The 24,046-nt window shown below is 40.0% G+C and overlaps 1 protein-coding gene across 4 annotated transcripts; it reads left to right on the top strand.

The window, feature by feature from the left end:
• Positions 1 to 873: 873 nt before the first annotated feature.
• On the top strand, positions 874 to 22,991 carry LOC109625667 (guanine nucleotide-binding protein subunit beta-4). 4 transcript variants are annotated; one of them, XM_069521967.1, is made up of 11 exons: positions 899 to 1,037; positions 12,678 to 12,861; positions 13,239 to 13,277; positions 14,241 to 14,347; positions 15,134 to 15,148; positions 16,885 to 16,948; positions 17,892 to 18,054; positions 18,507 to 18,573; positions 18,792 to 18,993; positions 19,480 to 19,696; positions 20,388 to 22,953. In XM_069521967.1, exons 2-11 carry the CDS (start codon positions 12,805 to 12,807, stop codon positions 20,492 to 20,494), a joined length of 1,038 nt encoding a protein of 345 aa, XP_069378068.1. In that variant the 5' UTR covers positions 899 to 1,037; positions 12,678 to 12,804; the 3' UTR covers positions 20,495 to 22,953. The 4 variants fall into 4 exon arrangements, with proteins under 4 accessions (XP_019936569.1, XP_069378068.1, XP_019936568.1 ...); XM_069521966.1 differs by lacking the exon at positions 899 to 1,037 and adding an exon at positions 6,463 to 6,683; XM_020081010.2 differs by lacking the exon at positions 15,134 to 15,148 and having other exon boundaries at positions 874 to 1,037.
• Positions 22,992 to 24,046: the final 1,055 nt, after the last annotated feature.

The following is a 24,046-nucleotide window of genomic DNA, read 5'->3' as shown; positions in this document are numbered from 1 at the left end:
GGCACAAGTTGTTTATAAAAGGTCAGCGAAAGTCATCGGTTTTCTCAAAAATAATCAGAAACTGCATATTTGGACAAAAGAAAAATACAAATACAGTGAAGATACTGAAAGATGGAAATAATATCTTATGTTTCATACTATATGTCATCTACACATGAACAAATACAGACAGCTTCATTTGTTGCCCAAAATGTTTTACAAATTTACAAAGAAGTGTACAGCAGATTTTTTAAATGCAGTCTGGTTTTCACACATAGTGACTCCTGACATGTGTCCATGACTTCTCTCGGTACTCTTGCTTCCTCCCTTAGTTCTAAGACATACAGTTTGGGGTTAAGGTAATTGGAAATTCTAAATACATCATATGTGAATGGTTGTTTGTTGCTGTATGTTGGCCCTGGGATATTCTGGTTAACTGTCCAGGGGCTAACCCTCCTCTCGCCCAATGTCAGCAGAATTCAAAGAACAATGGTATGGATAATGGAATGAGTTCAAAATCCTCTTTATATAAATGTTTAATATATAGGGTCTCGGCCTATTGCATGCTGGGATATGGCCAGCTCACCTTTACCCTGACATCGAAGAACAAGAAATTCCTCTAAAAATGGTTCCTCACAAGAGAATGAGTCCACCAAGCTAAATACACGCTCGATTATTTAGGAAACGTACAGTAAGTGGCAGGTGTACTTTCCTGGAACACATCATAGCAACATGTTTAAATGATATCAGATCATTTCTGTCACATTTTCAGTCATTTCTTTAACTGTAGTGTTGAAGAAATAAACTCTGTCGCTTTAATAGAAATACTACTCCATCTCCCATCCTCCATGCCCCCTCCCATATGCTCACCCTCCCACTCAGCAGCTCTCTGCCTCATACTCCAGCTCTGCCTCTCTCTCCATTTACTGCAGCATCTACACTCACAGCTGAAAGGAAGAACTGAAACCAGAGCGCTGTGTGCGACTCATAATCCATGCCGTTTAGGACGTACGCAGAAAACTCCCACTTCCTCTGCTACTGCTCTGCACTGGAAAAAGGTAGAAACATGAATTATTTTTTCTAAAATGTATTTTTGGTGTGCAGATTTTTCAGTGTGGATTCTTTCATCTGTAATGCACTGCCACAGCAAAATCTCTGGTGCCAGGGAAAATATGAAATGACATAATTGTAGATTTTTAAGGCACAGAGAAGCACCTTTCTGGGTTTTTTTAAATATAAATGTATTATTCAAAAGAAAAAGAAGAAGTGTGATTTCTCGCTCTGAAATCTGCACCACAACTTGATTTAAAATGGAGATGGGTGTGGAGGCAAAATGAACATCTCAGCCTCACTTGCAGAATTAGGAGACACGTCTCAGAAAGACGAGGAATGTGGTCTTTCACGGAGCTTGTCAAACCTGCACTACCGGCATCTGGGTTTGTCTGCTGTTTTTATGCAAAAGGGAGGTGACACCTCATATTCTGAAGCTGTGGTGCACCAAAATCTCAAATGAAATAATTATGAGGCCAAGTAATAAATTAGTGATTATCTGGTATCACAGTGATGCAGCTGAGATGAGAGGCTTTTGAAAAGGGGAGCATTAGCACATCAGGGCTGTTCCTCACTTCCTTTAATTTTTTCCCCCCATACTTAACATGTCACTTCTAGAAAATTTAAAGGATGTTAGTTCATGTTATTTTTGCTTGATGCACCGCCTGGTTTACAGAAGTGGATGGGATTCCCCTGGACTGAAACACTCTCATTTCTTCTCTTTGCACATTTCCTCTGCAGCTTCTCCCTGAATTGCAACTTAAAGCTTCAGGCAGATTCACTCTGGTGTTACACCTCATGTCACAGGTGCTTTTACTGAGAGCAGGCTAATCCAGATGCTGTGACAGGAAACCTCTTGAATATTGAATTATACAAACACAAGGCTAATATATGAATATTTTTTACATGCATGTCAGAATATTTTAATCTATAATATAACGTTGTCCCTTTTTTGTGTTACTTTTATTTTAATGTTATATGTGCTGATTTTATGTGTTGGTGAGATTAAGAGTTTTCTATTTGGGTTGAACACGAATTCTATTCAACTTTAAAACATAAACATAAATATGTTTTTTTTTAAATAACACAAGTCAAATACGTCATTTTATGTATTTCTTTGGAGGTTTGGGCAATGGTGATTATAGAGAATAGCATTTTTATTCATATTTACCATCTCTACTCAAAGGTGGACACCATGTCAGTGTCTTTTCCGTCCTGCTGTATTAATTTCGCTAGCAACTGTACTTTGCCATCAGCAAACCTGACTCCACACTTGGTGTCGATAGTGTGACTCCAACACAACATGAGAGGCATTATCACAGAAATGATGAGGGCTCTTCAGCAAGCTGCCGCTGTGACCGTCTCTCATGGGCCAACAATAGCTCCGAGATTAGACAAGAACCTGACATAGGACCGACAGAGTAAAACCACTGGTAGTTAGGACTTAAACATGACCTGAAGTGATCACTTCTGAGAACTGTATGCATGAATGTAAATCTGGATCCTCGTTACGTGACCAATGAAGGATCCACAGGGGATGGTGACCGCTGAGGTGACAGATTTTTTCTTTCTGTGGTTTTGATTGGGTAAAATGCAGTGCAGGTACAGCCACACGTTCTAATTTTAGCATAGAGGAAGAATCATTTACTTTTGGGACACGGCAGAATACTTTATCTGCAATGTGTTCACATTCAGATACAAAAGCATATTTTCCATCTTAGGAAAATACTACTTATGGTCATAAGCAGCATAAAAATTATGCAGAATTTCCCAATCTCTGGGAAAAAACATAATGTACCCAGTGAAGAGATGGTTCATCAGCAGTGTTTGACTCAAGATGCATAATTTCAGTTGGGCCGGCCAAGCCCAAGCTGTGCCAGTCAGCAAGTAAAAACCCTGAAACTGTCAACATCTATTTTCCTCATCACACACAGAGGGAGAAACAGAGAGAGAAGTGGTAGTGAGCGCAGCAAGGCACGCATATTTTAAGTCACTTTGCACTTTTCAAGAGGGCCCTTTTTTCAATAATCCATTATGCATAGCAGCTCTGGCTCTCCCTGGTATTTCTCCTACCTTCTTGACGTCAGTTGCCATTTGTGAGGGTTACCCTGGCAACGGCCAGCCTCCCCGGGAGATGTCTGGTGGATAAGACAGCCCTGATAAAGCCTTTTAAGGTTCTACTGTTGCTACACCTTTTAATTGCCTTTGATACAGTGGAAGTATTACACAGAGGTCGTCAGGGCACGTCGCCACATGTGGGTAAGAATAAATGGGAACGTGTAAATAAAAATAGGCATCGAGAAGCTGCTCCGGATTTACGTCCCATTATCTCCACTTGATTTGATCACCCACGTATCGGGCTCATTTTTGAGTAGTCCTGTGAAACTGAATTGGACAAGATACCATAGTCTATTTTTAGCCACAATGCTCCTCTGTTACACAAAAGACAAGTGTGCTGATCATTTGTACAGCGTGGCATTGTAGCAAGGAGATTATATGTTAAGAGGGGATGCAGAATAGGGCTTATCATAATGTTTCTACACAATAAACACAAATATTTATATTATAAAATGAAATATAACTTAATAAGCGTCAGTGTAAAATACCATATTATTGTTATAGTGCAGCAAATTATTTATTTTAGCATATCCTTGCAGTACCTTTGCATATGAGGGGATGCAGAAAACTCTTGATATTCCTCTCGGTTGTAAAACCAACCTCACATTCAAATATTTCCGTCAGCTGCGTGACTGCTACTGTACTTTGAGCTCCCCTTCTCGGGCCCTGCCCATGCTGAATTTGCATCACTGCAAAAGATTGTCTCATTTGTGGGAAACAATACAGTTGAGATACAGACACGTTACCTGCTCCAGGCTCCAGGGGACTATTTATAGCCCCAACAACATGTATGTCTTTCTTTTTTTTTTCAGACACCAGGGCTATTGATGTGCTATTTTTACAGTGTCAATTTGCTCCCTCCCTCCCTCCCTTTTGGTTGCCAAGCAATGGACCAAGGGACCTGATTGGCCAAGGGTGTGCTTTTGGACACCCTGACTCTGATTCTCAGCTGGCTAATGAATTCAGTCGTGTTGCTCACTATAGAGGCTGGAGAGCAAACTCCCTCAATCCCTGGTCCACAAAAGGCTGAAAAAACCATGTAGTTAGACATGATGCATGACTGGAGTTGAACTGCAGTTATATTGCATGTTGCATGATTTACATCTACCTTGAGCAATCATTAATAAATTTGTTGGGCAACATCAGACATGACACAACAAAAAGCTTTGGCTGACCCAGGATTGCGTCATCTTTAAAACAAGCTACGGCAAAAACCTGTGTGTCATATCTCAGATCGTCCAACAATAACAGAAAACCAATCAAATGCCATATTTACTGTTCGAATTTAAAGACTATTGGTCTCTGATAGATTTGTGGATGTGTCTCGGCATGTGTCATCTGACTTCTCTAAACTGTACGTGAGGATATTCAGACATGTTCTGGGATTGTAACCATTCCAAGAAATTCTATAAAAACATTTACAACATATGTTACCTAATCCTTGGTATGCGTTTTGGGGGAAATTGGTCTGGCACACCTAAACTGCTGTGTGTGTGTGTGTGTGTGTGTGTGTGTGTGTGTGTGTGTGTGTGTGTGTGTGTGTGTGTGTGTGTGTGTGTGTCTGTGTGTATGTGTGTATGTGTGAATTCAATAAGACTTAATCTGACCCCATGCCACTCCGAAAGGAAACTAAGGTCTGGGCAACTTTCATCTTCCCTCCATTGATTATGGCTCGTGCAGAGAAATGGAAAAGCCTATCCCACTGCTCCCTTTCATTGGGCCCATTAAAAATTCATCCTGTCCTAATGGCGAAATCCTTTTCAATGAGCCCACCGCGCTGTGCCGGGGTGAGACTTGGCACAGCTGTTTCCTGGCACAATCCAAACCTTTCAAACCTCTTACTTTATGTTTTGGGTGGTTTGGAAATAGCTTCTTATTAATTTACCATTTGTTTGATAAATGACTGAAATGAAACCCTCCGTACCTTTGTGTTATTACAGCCTTCATAATAAGGGCACTGAACAGACAGTTGTCTTGGAATAGATGTAATATAACCACGATAGATTTTTTTGTAACCTTCTGCACATGGTTTAATTTAAGTGTTTTATACTACTGAGCTGATACAATCATACAGAATAAACTGAAAAAAATGGAACTCTATTCTGTAACTTTACAATGAAGCTCTCGGCCAAAGGTATAGTCACTATTGATAAGATAAAGTTGATTAAAGGCTCAGTGTGTAAGATTTAGGTGAAAGGGATCTTTTGGCAGAAACTGAATATAAAATAATCCTAACGATGTTTTCACGAGTGAGTTTCATCTAAATTGTAGAAATTGTTGTTGCCCTTCATATTTAAATACTTCATATTTGACATCAGGAGCGGGTCCTCTCTATGGAGGCCGACATGTATTACATATATACCTTTTGAGTGTTTATGACAACTGAAGGCTGCCACAGGTTCTGTTTCATGTTTGGAAGGGGAGGTTGAGGTGAGGGGTATTAAGCTGCAACTGCAACTTCACCACTAGATGTCACTAAATTCTACACACTGAACCTTTAATCAATAGTTGAGTGAAAGAAAAATAACAACAACAACAACTTGTTTTTTTAATCAAAAATGTTAAATACTGTTTGTTTGACACTTGCAGTGGTTTGCTGCTTTTACGCTTCATCTTCTATTATGGTAAAAATGAAAATATTTGGAGGTGTGACAAGCGTGTGAACATGTTCTGATGTCATCGATCAGTGATTAATTGGGAGACACAATAATTGTAGAGTAATCTGAAAAAATGACAGACAGATATTCGGTTCTTTAAATCCGGTGAACCGGCTGTAACGAGTCGTGCACTGTACATCTCCTTATTCTTTCTCAGCTCAGCTGTAGGTTCTTAAACCTCAGATGAACTCAGGTGTGGTCATAAAGTCACAATTGGTGATAAATCACATGTATGGTCCAGATGGAACTGTACTCTCCGCTGTGTGTTGACCGTCGCTGTGGTGGATTCGGTGTTGTGTTAGAACAAATGGACCAGTGTCATCTCTGAATGTATGTGACACAGTGGTGAGGTCCACCAGGATCACTACAGCCACACAGCTCAGCTCTCACATTAGCTTCCTGTATCCCATTCGGTTCCTTTTTGTTGAGGGGGCTGCCAGACCGTACCACTGCGCCCGGAGGTTAACCCACACATTTCAAACATTTCCACCAACCCAGACGGAACGTTAATACCGAGTGATTGTCAACGCTGACTTTTCTAAAAATCTTCCTTAGAAAGTATTTGCCATTTTACGTGTGTTTTAGTGGTTTTAAAAAAGAGAAATATCACTATCCCCGCCGCCGCGCACCCCTCAGCGTAGGCTGTTGCCATGTTCCCACTTTCATGGGTGTGGTGATTAGCTTGGTTGGTGAAAATTTTTCTTTTAGTCAAATCTGACCCGAGTCGCGCTGGATCCCGAGCGTTCAACCGGTGGAACCGAGTTAAAATGAGCGCGGCTGCCTCCGGGCTTCGTCTCACAGCTGGGACCATGGCTGCCGTGTGAGAACTGGACCGGTTTGTGAGGACGGACAGAGCCCGAGAGAAGCAGCCTGTTTCAGGTAAGGACGTGAGCTCTCGTCTCTCTCTCGGTGTGTTTTTCTCTCTTGGGTGTTTTTTTCTTGGGCCGGTTCGTGCTGCCGTGTTGTTCAGGTTTCATGTAGCTGAGGGTGAGGTGTCGACATTAGCCGGAGTGATTCCTGTTCGCAGCAGTGGAGCTGTTGACATAACTGTTCACACTGTTGCCTCAGCGCTGGTTTGTTCCTGCTGAACATTCACCGCTCCACGTCCAGACGAGGCCTTTTCCTCTGACTGCTCAACCACTGTGCAGCTGTGAGACCGACACACACACACACACACACACACACCTCTTCACATTTCATACAGATGTTTTCTCCTTTGCGTTATAACCATAACCCCCGTGTTGCCCCCCCCCCCCCCCACACTCTCCATTTCCCATCGAACACACGCACACTCACGCGCACACACGCACGCACAGCCCGCCCTCATCACACTGGTTGCGTGACGACTCGACTTTGTCGCTCGTATCAGAAAATCTGCACTCTGTCATCGGTTCGTACAGATTTGTAGAAACATACTATTTACATGCATGTTGTAGATGTCTCCATATGATGCAGCTGACTGTCGTATATATTATATCTATAGATAATATGAAGTTCCACTTTGTTAAAGTCCATCGTGTCGGCTTCTACAGTTCTATAGATCTATAGAAATCTAGAGTTTATTTGGTGGTTTTTATCCAATGGTGTCCATAGTCTTATTATGATAGATAGATGTAGGTTGAAGCCGGGCTCACAACACCTACCCCATCACATGTAATACTCTGTACCCCATCCAAACTCATACATACTACACTGTCCAAATTCTAATTAAGAAAACACATGAGCACATTACTATTATTTTTGAAATTTCTTATACAAGTGCATATAGCCAAGCCCAATATCACCCTTCCAAACATGAAATAGAACCTATGCTAGCCTTCGGTTGTTATAAAAACTCAAAAGGTGTTTAGTTTGTCCAGTCTGAAGAAACAACAATTTGTGCAATTTATATGAGACACACCAGTGAGAACAATGCTAGGACTGATTTATTTGAAATGCTTTAGCTGATTTTATATATATTTTCTGTATTGACACTTTAATGTACACATACAACGTACAATCTATAACTATTGTACCTACCTTCATTATGGTTAATATATTGTGTTTTGTTGAAATTGTTTTAGTGAGGTCATGATTAAACTGTAAAATCAATCTATAACATGCAGGTTTTTCATGTTGAACTGTATTATACATCATACTGAGAGGTGTTTATGTTGCCCACACTGATATAGTGCATACAATAACAGAAACACAGATCATTATAGTACAGTACTGAAAAACAATCCCTTTTATAGCATGATTCAGATACACTGTAGTGCATGTTCCTGCTCATCTTTTTTTAGTAGTACAGCTGTATGTTACCTAACCTAAACCACACCTCAGTTGTGGTAACAACAAAACAACAGCTAGACGTTCACAGAAAATCTCAAACTTTTACGTCAAAGGATTCTCTGGCTTCAGAATATGAATGTCATTTAGATCAGGTTCTTGTAACTTTAATGAGGACTGGTCTATGACTACATTGTCTGTAATTCTGGTGTAGGTCGGGTGATACCTGTGATCAAAGTAAGACAAACAGTCATTACTCATTGGCTGTCTTCCTGTCCGTTTATCTTAATAATATTTCAAACTTTCTCTTAATGTCTAATTTGGTGTTCATGAAACATAAAGGATATTTTGTGAATATGAATCGACTGAACAGAAGAAAGACGAGTAGTCGTTCACCTTACTGGAATCTGACCAGGTATTTCCTCAATTCTCTGGATGCTTGGAATAGTTAGCATGTTACCTGAACAAGTTTACACCTGGTGGATCTGCCTTCCTACATATACTTCTCACTTTCACAAATCAAAAAAACAGCAGTGAGCTCACCATTGATTTTCAGTGGAGCTCATTTTGCATATCCACTTAAAGCTTCAGAAATAGGCTCTTGAATAGAAACTGTAAAGGGAGGATCAGGTGTAGGATTTAGTATCTTTTTTTTGTATCTATTCTGATTCTGCATGTCAATTCCGGTTCTTATCAATTCCTTGTTTAGATTCCAAAATGGTTAAAAAAAGGGTAAAATGTTTAGATAACTGCGGAGTCAATAGTTGAAAGTGTTTACTACAATATAAGCATACGATCCACAAAGATGTTAATGGAAAAAAATGTGGTAATTGCTAAAGATCAATCTGGAGCAACAGATTAAACTGTTAGTTGTGTTTCTTGAGTGTTCTGTTGATATCGTTATTAATATTTTACTAGTGAAGGAAGTCAGTTCTAGTTTTTGTTTTAAAATCAGTTTAATAAATTTCTCTCATGAATAATTGAGCATCTCTGGCACATTTCTCCAGTGGTTATCATGAGTTAAAATACATACAGTTGATAAGGATAAGTAAAGATCTCACTACTTAAGATTTTACTTCATTCATATATTCCAAATTAACCACTTTTAGCTCTTTGAGCTCTTTGCATTTAAACCTCATTCAAAATGATCAGAACAGAGAAGAAACGTCCATGTATAATGTCCATCTATTTTCTGTTTGTTCACTGCAAAGAAAGTTAAATATAGTCCAGCTTATAGAATTTGTGATTTTCATAATTATAAATATTTAAATCTTACTGTAAATTAACATAGCATTTTTGTAAAGCCCTCTTGGTGGGCCATGTTGCAGGAACTTGTTCAGACCTGGCATTTCATAATGTTAATTCCTTAGCTTCCTGACCATTTCATATTGTTGGGCCCCTGTGGCTCTGGGTGCAGCTGCACTGCCTGCACCTCCTGCTGCTTTCTTCACTTGTATTATAGTATCGTTGGTGATTGAAGCAGATGTGACTGACTTTCTACTGTATGTAACCCACAAGGATGAGGTCTCACAGATCAGGTTCAAAAGAAACATTTGATAATGTTCATGTGCAGCTTATATCATATTGTCTGCTGAAGTAGATGTAAAACTGTATGTACCCATTAAAAACACTTAAACGCTGGTTTGAAAACAACCAAAGTTACAACTAAGGATTATTATTTTTGCAAAATCAAATTAATTAATTGTTAAAAAAAAAAAGCCAATTTCAGTTCTCTATTAGAAAAAGATCTGGAAAATCTGTTTTTTCTCATTATATCTCATTATTAATGACATAGTTTGAGGATGATGCTATAATAGTATATAATGATTATCTGAGTGATGGATTATTGAATTAAAGACTATTTGCTTTGTTTAACAGGGGTCATTATATGTAATAGTCATGTATTAATGAACCTTCACCTCTTCTTTGCATTGACCATGTAGTAAACAGTTCCAATACTATTTTTCCCTTCCTGATACCAAGTCCAATACCTGGAGATTGCATATTAACCGACATTGAGTACTGATCTACTTTACTGCGTTTGTTGGGTATCTCTGTTATTTTGGGGCTGTCTTTGTCAAATTAATTGACTTTTTTTGCTGCACTTAGTCCTTTTTTCCTTTTGTCTCAGGGAAGTACTCATGCTTTTTCATGTGATAGGTCTTAGAATGCTTTGTGAGATTGCTAGTTTTGTATTTGGCAACTCTTGTGCCACCTCTAGAAACTGAAGTCTGTCATTCGGTACACGTCAGCATTTATTTGTGGGACTTTCCACTGTGAAATATTGCCAAATTGCTGACATTTTACGTTGCTCTTGCTAAGGCTACACTACCAGAAATCACTTCTTCTACGCCGCACTAAAAACATTACTTGGTAGTGGCAGTGCAACTTAACTGCTGTTTTGGATCGGTGAAAAGGGATTTGCAGGAAAAGAAGATAGCGGTTTTGTCTGAGTGGAACTAATATTCTGAAGGCTATGGTATCGAATTGGTACAAAGATTTGAATACTCACTCCTGCATTTGTGTTTGATTGTATCAGATGTATTTCCGATGCTGGTATCAGTATTGGAACATCTCTTAATTTTTCAAGTGCCTATGTTCTCAAATATGTCTGCATCTCTGGATAACAAATGTCTGAGAATTATGTGGTTGCACATAGTTTTATGACAGCTGGGAACTCCTGCTGACTGCAGGGAGCATCAGGCTCAATAGGTTGGATGGGCCGCTCTTTGGTTGGTTGGTTTGTGCCAGTGGGGCTGAGCAGTAGTGTACTTTCCTGTGGCCACAGTCTGTGGTGGTGCCAAGCAGCCCTATCTACTATAGCTGGCAGCCTAATACTAAACAATGGGCAGCTCCAGCACACAGCTCCGCCTTTGTCATTCCCAATCGTGTACCATGCTCTGGCCCTGTATTGGCTTGGGTGCATGGCTGCATGACTCAAGTAACACAGCTGGAGAAAACACATATTCACACTCACAGGGATTGAGGTTGGAAACTATAAATTGTTAAATCTAAACTTGCTTTAGTTAGGATAGTTTTTCTGCATTAGTTTCTTTGGGCTGTGGTTGACATGCAGTTCATGATAGTTTCAGTTTTGAGTGTCCTGTTTTGGTTTCTAGTGACTAATATTTAGTATCTAAATCTGATTCATGTGGCAATCCCATAAAGCAGTCCCATTGCTTGTCTTAACACCAGAGAAAGCCCCTGAAGCATCTTGTTTTTCAGCATCATCCTCCATCATACCTGCTTTATTTATTTCCCATGTCATCTCTCCTGTGTCTCTCCGTTGCATTTCGCAACACAGGCCTGAGCCTGAAAACATTGACTGAAAATGTTTTTAGACGACTGTAGAAGGGCATATCGGGTGCTTCGGTAGTCCACAGTGCGCTCCGTGTGACGTGGCAGACTTCAGAGGCATAAAGTGTGAATGGATCCATGGCAGTAATAAAGCAGCACCACATCACAGGCAAGCTGACGCTGAGAGCCTCTCTTCAGGGGGGTTGCGTCATCCGGCAGAGGGAGTAACGTCACTCTCGGGCAGCTGAAAGCACTGCAACTCTCGCTGTCCCTGATGCCTCGTTACTGTCAAAGGCCTCCTTGGCTGAGACAAGAGTCCACAATGAGCGGTCCAATGCATCCTCTCTTGTGTCAGCGGAGAAAAGGAACAATGACCAAAACCAAGGAAACTGAGAATCTAATAGGAGCAGCTTCTCACACAGATTATTACACAATATCTTCTTTGGTAAATGAACTAATTCAATATAATAATTTCCTATTTGTAAAAAGACAGGGTTTTCTTTAATGGTGAAGAAGAAAATGGGCCCCAATGGTTTTAAATCCTGAAATGAATATAAAGCACAAGTATCCTCCTCTTTACATTAACATGATTTCCTGTGGAGAGGAACTGCTGGACTCAGTCTAATTGTTAAATTATAGAAAATGGAAATGAAAATTTAATCTTGGAGGGTTAGACTTCTGGACAGCAGACTGTAAAACAGCCTGGAAAATGGGGGTGGGGGCGCGGCCCAAACATTTTCTGAGGAGTGTCTAAGTGCTTCATGACCCACATTCATTCTCCCCAAGGTAAATGTAGTAGCAATATGCATGTGCACACAAAAGCACATACAAACAGATGCTGCTGAATTTGACACACTAAACCCAGACACACTTGCAAATAAATGTACATACAATGCACTCACTGATAAATACATGCACATATGTTCTTGTTCTCACTTGGCCCTATTGTCTAATAAACCCCTGATAGCTGCCTGCAGTTCCCAACACAAAGATACACACGCATGTTCTGGGCTCTTTGGGCTGGGTCGAGCAAACGGTGCACTGCAACAACACAAAAGGCTGATTGAGTCAGAAAAGGTCAGAGCCGGGCTCAGATGGCCTTTTGAACCATACTGGGGGTGTTTGAAGAGCCAGGCCACCCTCCAGGCCCCAACCCGGCCCCGCCCTTCCCAACTCTCCACAGCACCCTCCTCTTTGGTCTGAACCCAAACAGGATACCTATGTTTGTCTGATGGAAGTGTTCCCATCCTTCACTCTCCGTCCGTCCGCCTGATGAACTCAAAGTATTTTTGTCTCTCTGTCTTGCAGGTGTCAACTGGTAAAAACGCGTGAGTGTGTGGGTGCGTGTGTGCGTGCACGCGTGTAGGCACGTGTGTTTTCCCAGGCCAGTCGGTATTTGGAGCAGAGTGTGACGTGACCACACCACAGAGGGACAATGAGTGAGCTGGAACAGTTGCGGCAGGAAGCCGAGCAACTACGCAATCAGATCCGGGTACGGCAACATTGTGTGTGAGTGTGCGTGTGTGTGTGTGTGTGTGTGATTGAGAGTTATGTACATGTGTGTACATCACGTGTGCCACTGTCTGTTCACTACAAGCTGTGACTCGCACAGTTTATGATGAGACACTGACGCACTTTGCATATGACTTGTCAATCAGGCACCCCCATTGAGAAATTAGAATCTAGGAACTGATTTATGAATGTCACTCCTGTGTGTTTATTATTTGACCCCTGGCAATAACTGTTCATGTTCAGACACTTTTTTAAAGTCTGTCATTCTGCTTCTTTTTAATTAAGGTGTATGATAGCTGAATAAGCCGAAATTTGTCTCTGATCGACATGATCTTTAAGGTTTCGGTTTTGTTGCAGGATGCCAGGAAAGCCTGCAGCGACTCTACTCTGTCACAGGTAAGAGTTCACATTCACATCAGTGGGTAAATAATAAAAAAATAGATTTCCTGTACACGTTTGCATCTCAACATCTATGAGTTGAAATGTTGAAAGTTACTGTAAATAACCTAAATCATGTTAAATAAATCAATAAAAATGGCTAATGTGTAATACATTGTAGTTTTACATAGTCACAAGGCAGAACACTATACAGGGAAATCCAAGAGTTAAGTTTTGTATTTTTCAAAATAGTGGACTGTATATAAAGATGGATGTGTCATCCATCTCCATTTCCAAACACTATCCAGAGAGGAAGGTAAAATATCCTGGATATGAATGCCACCATTTTGTGTATTTGGAGCCAAAGTCTGCACAGTAGCAATCACAGATGGAGCCACAGTAGTGAGGTCACGTCAATACACTTGACCTATGGTGATTCAGTCTTCACTGACAATCATGTTGTGTCACCCTGTTTTTATTGCATCAAATGACACATTTAAACCAACCTTACACAAAAAATTACACTTAAACTTACATTGGTGTGATATGAACTACCTTAAATGACAGAAACCATGTTTGGAAAAAAAAATTGTCTGACTTGTACTTTGACTTTTTAGTTTTGTCTAAGTCCCATCCATTAACATGGAGGAGGTGGGGTTTATGACCTATGCAGCAGCCAGCCGTGGGCAATCAATACAATTTGGCTTCGCTGTTGGGGAGCAGTCATATCGTCTCTCTCTTTATATACAGTCTATGGTCAAAATAAACATTAGAAATATTTCTGATTATCCTCAGCTTGTCAATATGTTCTTACACAGACTATACACACAGATATTATACAGCAGTAATAACCACCACTATAATTCTTCACCGTTCACTGCTGAGTGATTTTGGCCTGTATGGCTCAGCTAGTGTCCAGTGGTGGTAAGTGCGTATGAAATTCATGTGTCACTGCTAACCCGACCTCCTGTGTTTTGGCAGATCACAGCTGGTCTGGACTCAGTGGGCCGGATACAGATGCGGACGCGACGCACTCTCAGGGGCCACCTGGCCAAGATCTATGCAATGCACTGGGGAAGCGACTCCAGGTAGTGTAATAATTCTACAAAGAACAATATTAATTGCTTCAAGCAGTTTATTTTTTGTAATTTGTTGTAATTTTCAGGCCATTTAGCAAATAACAGATGAGTTCTACTATCATTCAACCTTCTTTCTTGTCTCTTGAAAATGTTTGGAAGTGAGTGCTGCAGATTTATACTGTTTTCTTCATTAAGTGTTTGTTTTTAAAGCAGGAGAAGAGAAACTACAAAGAGGTGCTTGACACAATGACCACCATTTGCCTTATTTCTTTTCTAATATTATGTGGATTGCAGGAACATTAAACGTTCCCTCATCCATCGTCAATACCTGGCACTAGTAGTCACCTTGACCAATGCTAACACTACAACTATAACTGTCAAGATATATGCCAGGGATGGGCATTAAAGTGCCAGCGAGGGCAGACAGTCTGCAGGTTTTTTTATTCCAGCCAAACATGAACACATCTAAAGCAGAGTGCAAGAATCCAGCAGTGAAAATATCAGTCCCCCCAAAACTGCCTGAATTTATTAATTTTTTCGACTAATAGTTACACAAAAACCAACACTGATTGTTATACTAGAATTTGACTCACCATTTTTAGTAGAGCAGCTCTCAGTATTACAGCCTATTATCACTGTAACTATACACTGAAACAATAATATATGATTTCGGAGTTCAAGTCTGTTGTTGTATCATTGATGTTAAAAGTTGTCTTTCTATGTGTTTAATATGTCTGTGTCACTCTTGATCTTTCTCTCTGTCCATCTGTCTCTCAATGCAATGCACTGGGACAGTGACGGCAGTCCCAGGTGTGGGACTATATACTACTACCAGTACCACTACTACTATTACTACTACTACTACTTACTACTATTCTACTAATATGACTAATACCACCATAAATGACTGTCACTACTGCCACCTCCACTACTACTGTACATCTGTCTAAGTGCTAGCACTAATTTACACCCTCACTATGAGCACAGCAATGATATTCACCAGGCACAGAGACACACAGCCACCTCAGCTTAACATTTAGTTAAAGATGCAGTTTGTAAGATCTACTGTAAACGGTTGGGGTTTTATTAAATTCAAACTGCCTTTTTAACAATTTGTTGCAATTTTGAGCACAGAAACCAGTAATCAGCCACGGTTTTTATTATGCATGCAGTACACTAATGTTGGAAATAGGAAGAGGATGTAGCTAAAGAAGTAGATGTTGTTTTAGTTACAATTTGTAGATTTTAAAGACATACATGTCACACTCTAAATCATAATTTTCATTTTTTTAAAGTTTCTGCTTGAGTCTAAAGGCTCATTTATGCTGCCATTATGTATAAAAAAAGATATGACCGTTTCAAACGATGCAAATGTCACTGCCCATTCCAATGCAGTCTTTACCTTGGCATGGTTGTTCAGCAATACATCCACAAGAGGGCAATGCAGAAGTCAAGCGTGTCTGTCCAAGACAAACATGGCGACGGTGGAGGAGGTTGTGATAATGTACCTCATAAATCGGAGACAAAAGCGGCCGTTTTGTAGCAGTGGTCCAACTTACCAACTCGTAAAGTCTCAAAGTTCTGCGATTGTTGCCGTTTCTTCCTCGTGTGTTATGGTTGTTGAGCTTGAACTATCAGACACTGCCCCCCTACAATTTCCAGTGGTATTGCTCCGTTAAGACCACATCTGTTAGCTTTCAGAAGATGTGCACATAATGAATGTAGAGTATAAACAGAAAGCTCTGTCAGTGTAAGGATCTGTCATTGAGCATAAATGAGCCTTAAGTGTTTTATTACAAAGCTTAACTCTGATATTATCAATAGCATAGACTTGTGATTATTCATAGTGTTCAGTCCAGATGATTCTGTTAAGTATGTGTGGGTGTTGGTGTGAGTGTGTCTACATGTGTGCTTAACACCCCCTGGGTGACCCTGCAGGACACCAGTGTTTATTTAGTATACAGCCACTGACATTTGCGCTTGATGGCCCTCCTCTTGATTGTGGCGTAGCACCGTCAAACCATTTCCTGTCCCCTGCGAGATAAAAACGTGCAGTCAGGATGTTAGGGAAGGGTTCCAGCTGTTTCTGCATCTGTACCACCTCCAGCACTCAGTCCTCCCTGTTACTGTCACTTCCTCCTCTTCTATTTCTTTTCTTTCCTTGCTGTCCCATCACAGCTTGTTTCTCGTGCTTTCCCAACTCCTCGGGCTTCCACCTCCCACCCAACAGCAGGCTCTTTTACATAACCAGTGTGATGAATATTGCATGGAGTAGGACATTTAAAGTGGCTTCCTTGGTTGAGGAGACGTCCACCAGGAGAGTGAGAAAAAGGGATGATGGAGGGAAATGAGCAGTAGGGAGCTCACTATAGAGCTGGTTGCTTTTAGACGGAGCACCTTGTAGTCATTCAGCAATGTAGTACAGTAGTCTGTAAAGTGGCTGGCTCTCATTGCTTTTAATGAACAAGGTGCATGTACCATAGATTATGTGGATTTTCCAACATGTGAGCTATCTTTCATGTTGATGTTTTTTCATTTGTTCCCAGGTTACTTGTCAGTGCCTCGCAGGATGGAAAGCTTATCATCTGGGACAGCTACACAACAAATAAGGTGAGATTACTGATATTCAACTGTAGAATGTTTAACAAAAGGCAAGCTATCGTATCCTTTTTGTCCCAATGGGAAACCTGTCTTGGGATCTAAACCAATGCATCACATAACATACAGCCCAATAGTCTACGGTAAATACATGAAACATAAACCATTCAAGATCCTACCAAAAAATAAAACATGCTCTGCTTCACATGTCTAGCGTGAACAGCTAAAACCAATCTAAAACATTTGTGCTCCTACTTGTTGTTGTTTAGTAATCGGGTGGAAGATGGGATGAATAAGTAATATTTGTACAAAAATAAAATGTATTAAAACCTGAGGGGCAGTACATGAAGTAGTGTATCTTTGTCACTCCCATCAGATTTTCCTTTTTGTCTTTTGTAATATCTTGTACTTATTACAAGTTGAATTAAACTGTCCAGCTTCCATTTGAGGCCACAGTATAGTTTATGTGATACATAATCAGGCAGGTAAAAGAGCAAAGATACTGACAGTATTTGGAGAAAAACATGTTTAACGTATAGGTTCCAAAACATTGAGAACCTCACTCAGAAAACTCATATTTTTGTTATTACCTCAATATAATGACATAATTCTTTGTAAACAACATTTTTGTTTAATTTACAGTGCCTTTCTTGCCTCATATTTATTTTATTTACCTGAAACTCTATAACTACACTAAATAGACATTTGGAGATATTACTTATACAATGTTTTGACATTCAAAGGGAAAAAACAGACCATCCTAAATTGTCCTGTTGTTTTATTGTCTTTGTACCATCTGATCCCTGATGTTGATGTTGAAATGGAAATGAATACTTAAAAGTACAACACCACTTCCAAACCTTTCATTAACTTAATGAAATTAGCCTTCAAACTCAGCATTATTTCTTCTTATTGCACTTTATAAAGAGATGACTTTGGCTCTCCTTGTCCATAGATGCATGCCATCCCTCTGCGTTCCTCCTGGGTGATGACATGCGCCTACGCCCCCTCCGGGAACTATGTGGCCTGTGGAGGCCTGGACAACATCTGCTCTATATACAGCCTGAAGACCCGTGAAGGCAATGTGCGCGTTACCCGAGAGCTACCTGGACACACAGGTGAGCACAGGGCCACCGGCCAATAAATAAAAGTAAAAGGCGACATGCAACCTTTATGCTTAGCGTGTTGTTTATTTATACTTCAATATATTTATGTTTGTTGAATTTGTTTTCATAGATTGACACTCATGCACGCTGTAATCCACATTAAAGAATGATAAAGGTCTTGCTCACTGTAAACAAAGACAATTGCAGTGAATGTATTTTTATCATACCACAACATGAGGGCAGCTCTCCATCATGCCTTATGTTGATATTTCAATACAGGCCCAACCATTATTTTATTGTGTGAGCTTAACTACTTGACCACAACTGAAATCAGTGATTGGCACAGTAGTAAAAGTTCAGTAACTGCCGGCTTTGGTTACGAGTTAAGTGCTTTGCTCAGGGGAACTGACAAAGCAGAGGAGAGATCTTTTCCTATCTGATGTGGAACCTCTGTTTATCTGCAGGTTATTTGTCCTGCTGTCGTTTCTTGGATGACAACCAGATACTGACCAGCTCTGGAGACACCACCTGGTGAGTCAGCAGCATTGTGTCCTCAAGAACAAGGTTGTTCACATGATAGAAAATATTCCGTTGACATTAAATTGGCACATTACACATGTCAACTGTAATCTGCCAATGTACATAAAAGCACAAGTCTCCTGTGCCCTTTACTTCCCAGCTGTACCTTCGTAATAACTCAGGGAACATTTTCAGTAATCATTCCTCACCAAAACATCTTTTTTTCGCAGTGCATTGTGGGACATAGAGACAGGCCAGCAGGCCACCACCTTCACTGGCCACACAGGAGACGTAATGAGTTTGTCTCTCAGCCCTGACTACAAGACCTTTGTGTCAGGAGCCTGTGATGCCACCTCCAAGCTGTGGGACATCCGTGATGGAATGTGCAGGCAGTCCTTCACCGGCCATGTGTCCGACATTAACGCTGTCACCGTGAGTACTGGACTTTTAGTGACAAACACACAGCAGGAAGGTGGATTGAGTCTGGCTGTAGATTGAATGTGATTCTATACTGTAATGATTAAAATAGTTTATCCTCCATTTAATCCAATACAGAGGAGACTCATTGATATGAATCCAAAAGAAACTACTTTTGGCCTGATAAGTTAATATTGATGTATTTTCACTTGTTTTTTTTTGGTCGTAATCAATTGTGAGTTGTGTAGTAGCGTCTTTATGTTTCATTTAACTATGTATTGATCATTTTGATCCCTTACTGGAAATATTTCCTGCTCCTTTTAAGGCAGGTCACTAAAGGTGCATGTTTTTATTCCCTCTGGAATGACTGTATCACTTTGGGAAGAACAAGAAGCTTTTTGATTAAAATATATCTCTAGAGAAACTAACCCTGTATCTCAAAAATATTAAGGCTTAACATTACTTTCCTTCAGCTTAATTTAAACATGTTGTCTCCTGTAGTTTTTCCCCAATGGAAACGCCTTTGGCACAGGCTCAGATGACGCCACCTGCAGGCTGTTTGACCTGCGTGCCGACCAGGAGCTGATGACGTACAGCCATGACAACATCATCTGCGGCATCACCTCTGTGGCTTTCTCCAAGAGTGGCCGTCTGCTCCTGGCCGGCTACGATGACTTCAACTGCAATGTCTGGGACACTCTGAAAGGCGAGCGTGCAGGTAAATGATGTCTAAATTCTCTTTCTGGCTCCACTCTCACACATATACACACATGCAAACACTGAGTGCAGGTATGTCTTTGGTGTCTGACTGGATAAAATGACATCATTTGGTCTGAGAATAGAATGATCTACATGTTTATTTGCTTATAGAGAAGGGAAGTGAGATCTAATAACAATTGGTCACTCTAGACTCATGTGGAGACACACAAGGAAATGTAGAGTAATGTTTGTGGCATTAGAAAGCCATTCTATTATTGAAATGATGAAGATGAGCTTCACAATTTCCTAAATCCTGAAGATTTTCAGACTATCACAGATTATCTCATAAAACATAGAAAAGCAGCAAATTCTCATATTTAAAAAACTTAACAAGGAATTTTTTGTCCTTAAAAAATATCTTAACTGATAGATTGATTAAGACATAGTCGCTTTATTTTTCTGTCAGTTCTTAAATTGAGTGATCAACTATTCGTTGCGCTCTATAATCAAACAGGTTTTCCAAAAATAGACACTTTAAAAAGAGACATCCTCATTAATATATGATATAGTATAAACATAGTCTGTCTTACAAAGCTTAAGACTAAATTGTTATTTCTGAGTAATTGTTATTACGTGTTTAAATGGCCCTTGACTTTGGCTTGCAGATTTTTTAAAGTAATGTTCTGAATCTCTGTCTTTCTGTCCTCCAGGTGTGTTGGCGGGCCACGACAACAGAGTGAGCTGTTTAGGGGTGACAGAAGACGGCATGGCTGTAGCCACCGGCTCCTGGGACAGTTTCCTCCGGATCTGGAACTAAAACAAACCTCCTCCCCCGCCACACCCAATCACTGCCTGCCAACCTCCACCTTGCAAACCCCCCACCCAAGATATCCCCCAACTCATCTGCTGGGCTGGACCTGAGGGGTGCACACTGTCAGCCAAAATCCTCTTCATTCACCCCCAGTTCTTGTCTCTCCTGCCCACCTGAGAGAAAGTACTGACTCTTTCTACCTTTCCAAGTGATTTTCTTTTTTGCCCAACTACACACACAAAAATAAGAACCGTCCAGTAGAGTTGTCCAATCAAAACTAAAGTAAAAGTTATGAAAAACTGAAGGAGAAAAAGTAGAAGATTTCGTCCTTCTAGAGAGGGCGTCTGTTACAATGACTAACAACAAATGCGATGACTGTCGGTGTGTAATATGTAAATGTATATATAAAGACAGTATATATGTATAGCATTATGTGTGTATATATGCATCATATATGCATATATAATGTGTATGTATATATTTTTGTAGTTTATTTCCCACCCTTGAGTTTTTTTTTTTTAATATAATTTTGGGGGTTTTATGTTTTATTTCAAATGCACTTATTGACATTACTACACATCCAAATGCCAGAAACATTTATTTTTGCCCCATTTGACTTTCAGACAAGTTCGACATAGCAACGGATCATAAGTTGACCCAAAAAGTTTCCTTTAAATTTTCTGAATCTTCTGGCATTTGCCGTCAGTTAAGCTCACTCATCAAGCAGCAAAACAAAAAGCTAATGACAAGCAAACAGAACAATTTTCAGAAAAATATAATTTGGCTTTGCTCAACTCGCTTTCCTCATTTATATGTGTGTTATGGTCACAGGCAGTGGGCATAACTTGTGCATCCTGCAGCTCTAAATGTTGCTTCCTGTGAATGATTTGGTGTGATGGCATTCTTTTCTTTCTGTTTGTTTTTTGACAACACGACCCTGAGCATTCCTCACCACAGACTTTTATTTTGGAAGGAAACTGTCACACTGCTGTGGTTGTGATTTTAGAGACAGAACTTAAAACCAACAAGCTTTGTTTTTAAGTTTTTAGTTTGAATTCAGCTTTAGCTCCAAACTAGAAACCAGTGAATTTTAGGCTAAAATAAGAAAGTGTTATTCTATTGGAAGCCCTGTTTTGGCCTCGACCTGAGAGGATTGTGATTCCAAATCATCAGATGCTGAATATCTGAAGACGACAGCCATTCCATGCAAACGGCTGTGAAATGATCAATAACCCAGTAATGCTCCTAAACATCATTTGCATCTGAATAGTCGTGTCTCTTGTAGCCTTCTGAATCTACACTTATTTTATAATTTGGCATGAACATTTCAAGTCGCCCATACAAATGACACTGCGAGACATGTTCTCCCTGAGCAGAAGCTGCTCTCTACTTGTGTATGGACAAACAGAAACGGAGACTGCTCAGTCACCATGGGAGGACTATTAAAGGACAGCAGTGACTCTTGTCAGAGGCCTCTGAGTACGAGAGAAAAGAAGAAGAGTGAGAAACGTGTCTGTCAGTGCTCACCACGTCCTTTTCTTTTTCTTTCCTAAATGAAGGATCAATGTGTCCTTTTTGTTGTTAACAAGGTGTGAACTGAGTGACTGCATGGGACTGAAATCATGTTAGCCACTCCAAAAACACATCAGTGCCACCACAAGCCTGTAAAAAAAAAAAGAAAAGAAAAACAAACAAAAAAATTGAAGGGTTTAACACTCAGCAATTTCTTTTTCATCACCAAAAACATGTTATGAACTGTTAGATATTGCTAGTGAAGAGAGTACACTTGGTAGACAGAAATGTACATTTAGTAGAGAGCTAGAGATGCACTCACAAACTGTAGTACAAACGTATACCATGGAGCACGTGACTTATTTACCCATAGATATAGTAGTTCTGATTTTTGAGTATTTGCTCATCAGGCATCTTCCATTATTTTGGTTATTCTAATCTAAATGCTTCATTTTTTAATAGATTAAAACAAATAATGTGCGTGAGTTGGACCTATCCATCAGCTGTCTCAGGTGCCTATCTCTGAATATTAACAATTGACCCACATGCGCTGGATAAAGACGGGGCTTGTGCTCCTTTTGAGATGTGGCAATTTAGTGTCTCCATCCTGCCTTACGATACCATTCATAAAAGAAGGTAATAAGTGCATCGACAACTGTAATGTTCTCCTCTTACTATTCCTTTTTACACACTGATCAACAAGATGATTGCTATTTCTTTTTCTTTTTCTGATAGAAGCACATTCTGATACTAGTGAACACTAAACGCATGCTTACAGTAAACCACATGCAGCGCCATACTGCTTCTTAGAGCAAGAGTTTTGCATCACTTTTTATACAATTCTGTTTTCTACTACTACTGTGCAGTTTGTAGTATTCATCAGCTGTCAATGAAACCCCTATTTGGCGAACCATGTTTTTTTTTTTCTTAAGTTTTAGCTGCTTCTACCCAGCTTTGCATTAAAGGAATCCATTTGGAGAGAATTTAAAAATAACAGTTCTAGTTTTAAGCCTGAGAATATCTTCGAGGTGTGTAGGATGAGATATGTATCGCATATCAGTGCTGAGGTGTGTGCGTGTGGGGGCGGGAGGGAAGGGAACGGGGTCGATTTGCTGATGTATGTGGATAACATATAGATCTAAGTGTTACTTCCTCATTTTGTGCCAATGTTATCCACAGACCCTGAGCTGTGAACTAGTCAATGTGACAAAAAAAGACAAAAAAAACAGAACATGTTTGCTCACTTTACTCAAGTGCCAGTCTTCTCCATATCCACCAATTAAAAATCACACATCTGATTTTCTAATGGTCTATGATCAAAGAGTTGGACTGCTTATATCTGAAGATGGCTTTTTGTATCCCGAAATGTTATTGAGTTGCTTCTCAGACTCCAGTTTCTATTTCAGTCAGTGGACATCAGATGTTCATGTGTTCTCAGACGAGGTGACACAATGACGGACTGACAGTATTTAAAGGGATAGTTTGACGCTTTGGGAAATGCCTCATCAAAACTGGCTGCTTGACGAGATCCTGACCAGTCTCGCATAGTTTTATAAATGTTAGAACTCGAGACCAGCTTTTGGCCTATACGTTTACCATTTCACAAACGGCTTCTCTTGTTGGCAGAGTACTCATGTACGTACGTTAGCTGATATTTGATATAAAGAAAACTGTGATTATTCTTAAGCAAGTTCTGAAGCATCTTTTTTCTTTCAGTGCATTAATGAACATTTATTTGGGATAGACATGGGAGATAATTGTATCTATATAAAGTTTAAATTACACAAAGTCTAAAAATGTGTTCATATTTGTTTCTTCCTGCCAATTTAGCCTCACTTTTTATTGATAGAAAACACAGCCCAAAAATAAATAGAATACATTTTTTACTAACAAGAGTTATGTATGCTTACAATTAGTGAATTGTGGAGCTTGTGGGCACTTTTAAGAGCAAAATTACTTTGTCTTCAGTATCTAGTCTTTGTGGTAAACGGAGCTAAGCTAGTCAGTAGCATGGTTCACAGGAAAACATAACTCCCCTCTCTTATC

This window comes from Paralichthys olivaceus, chromosome 3, assembly GCF_024713975.1.
Source record: "Paralichthys olivaceus isolate ysfri-2021 chromosome 3, ASM2471397v2, whole genome shotgun sequence".
Classification (NCBI taxonomy): domain Eukaryota; kingdom Metazoa; phylum Chordata; class Actinopteri; order Pleuronectiformes; family Paralichthyidae; genus Paralichthys; species Paralichthys olivaceus.
Note: the sequence above shows the minus strand (reverse complement) of the source record. Positions and strands in the feature narration are given on the sequence as shown.

Bases quoted from the DNA above. Each gene is read 5' to 3' on its own strand.
- LOC109625667 (XM_069521967.1), top strand. From the start codon at position 12,805: ATGAGTGAGCTGGAACAGTTGCGGCAGGAAGCCGAGCAACTACGCAAT. The intron at 16,949-17,891 runs GTGAGATTACTG...CCTTGTCCATAG, and splicing joins ACAGCTACACAACAAATAAG to ATGCATGCCATCCCTCTGCG. The intron at 19,697-20,387 runs GTAAATGATGTC...TCTGTCCTCCAG, and splicing joins TCTGAAAGGCGAGCGTGCAG to GTGTGTTGGCGGGCCACGAC.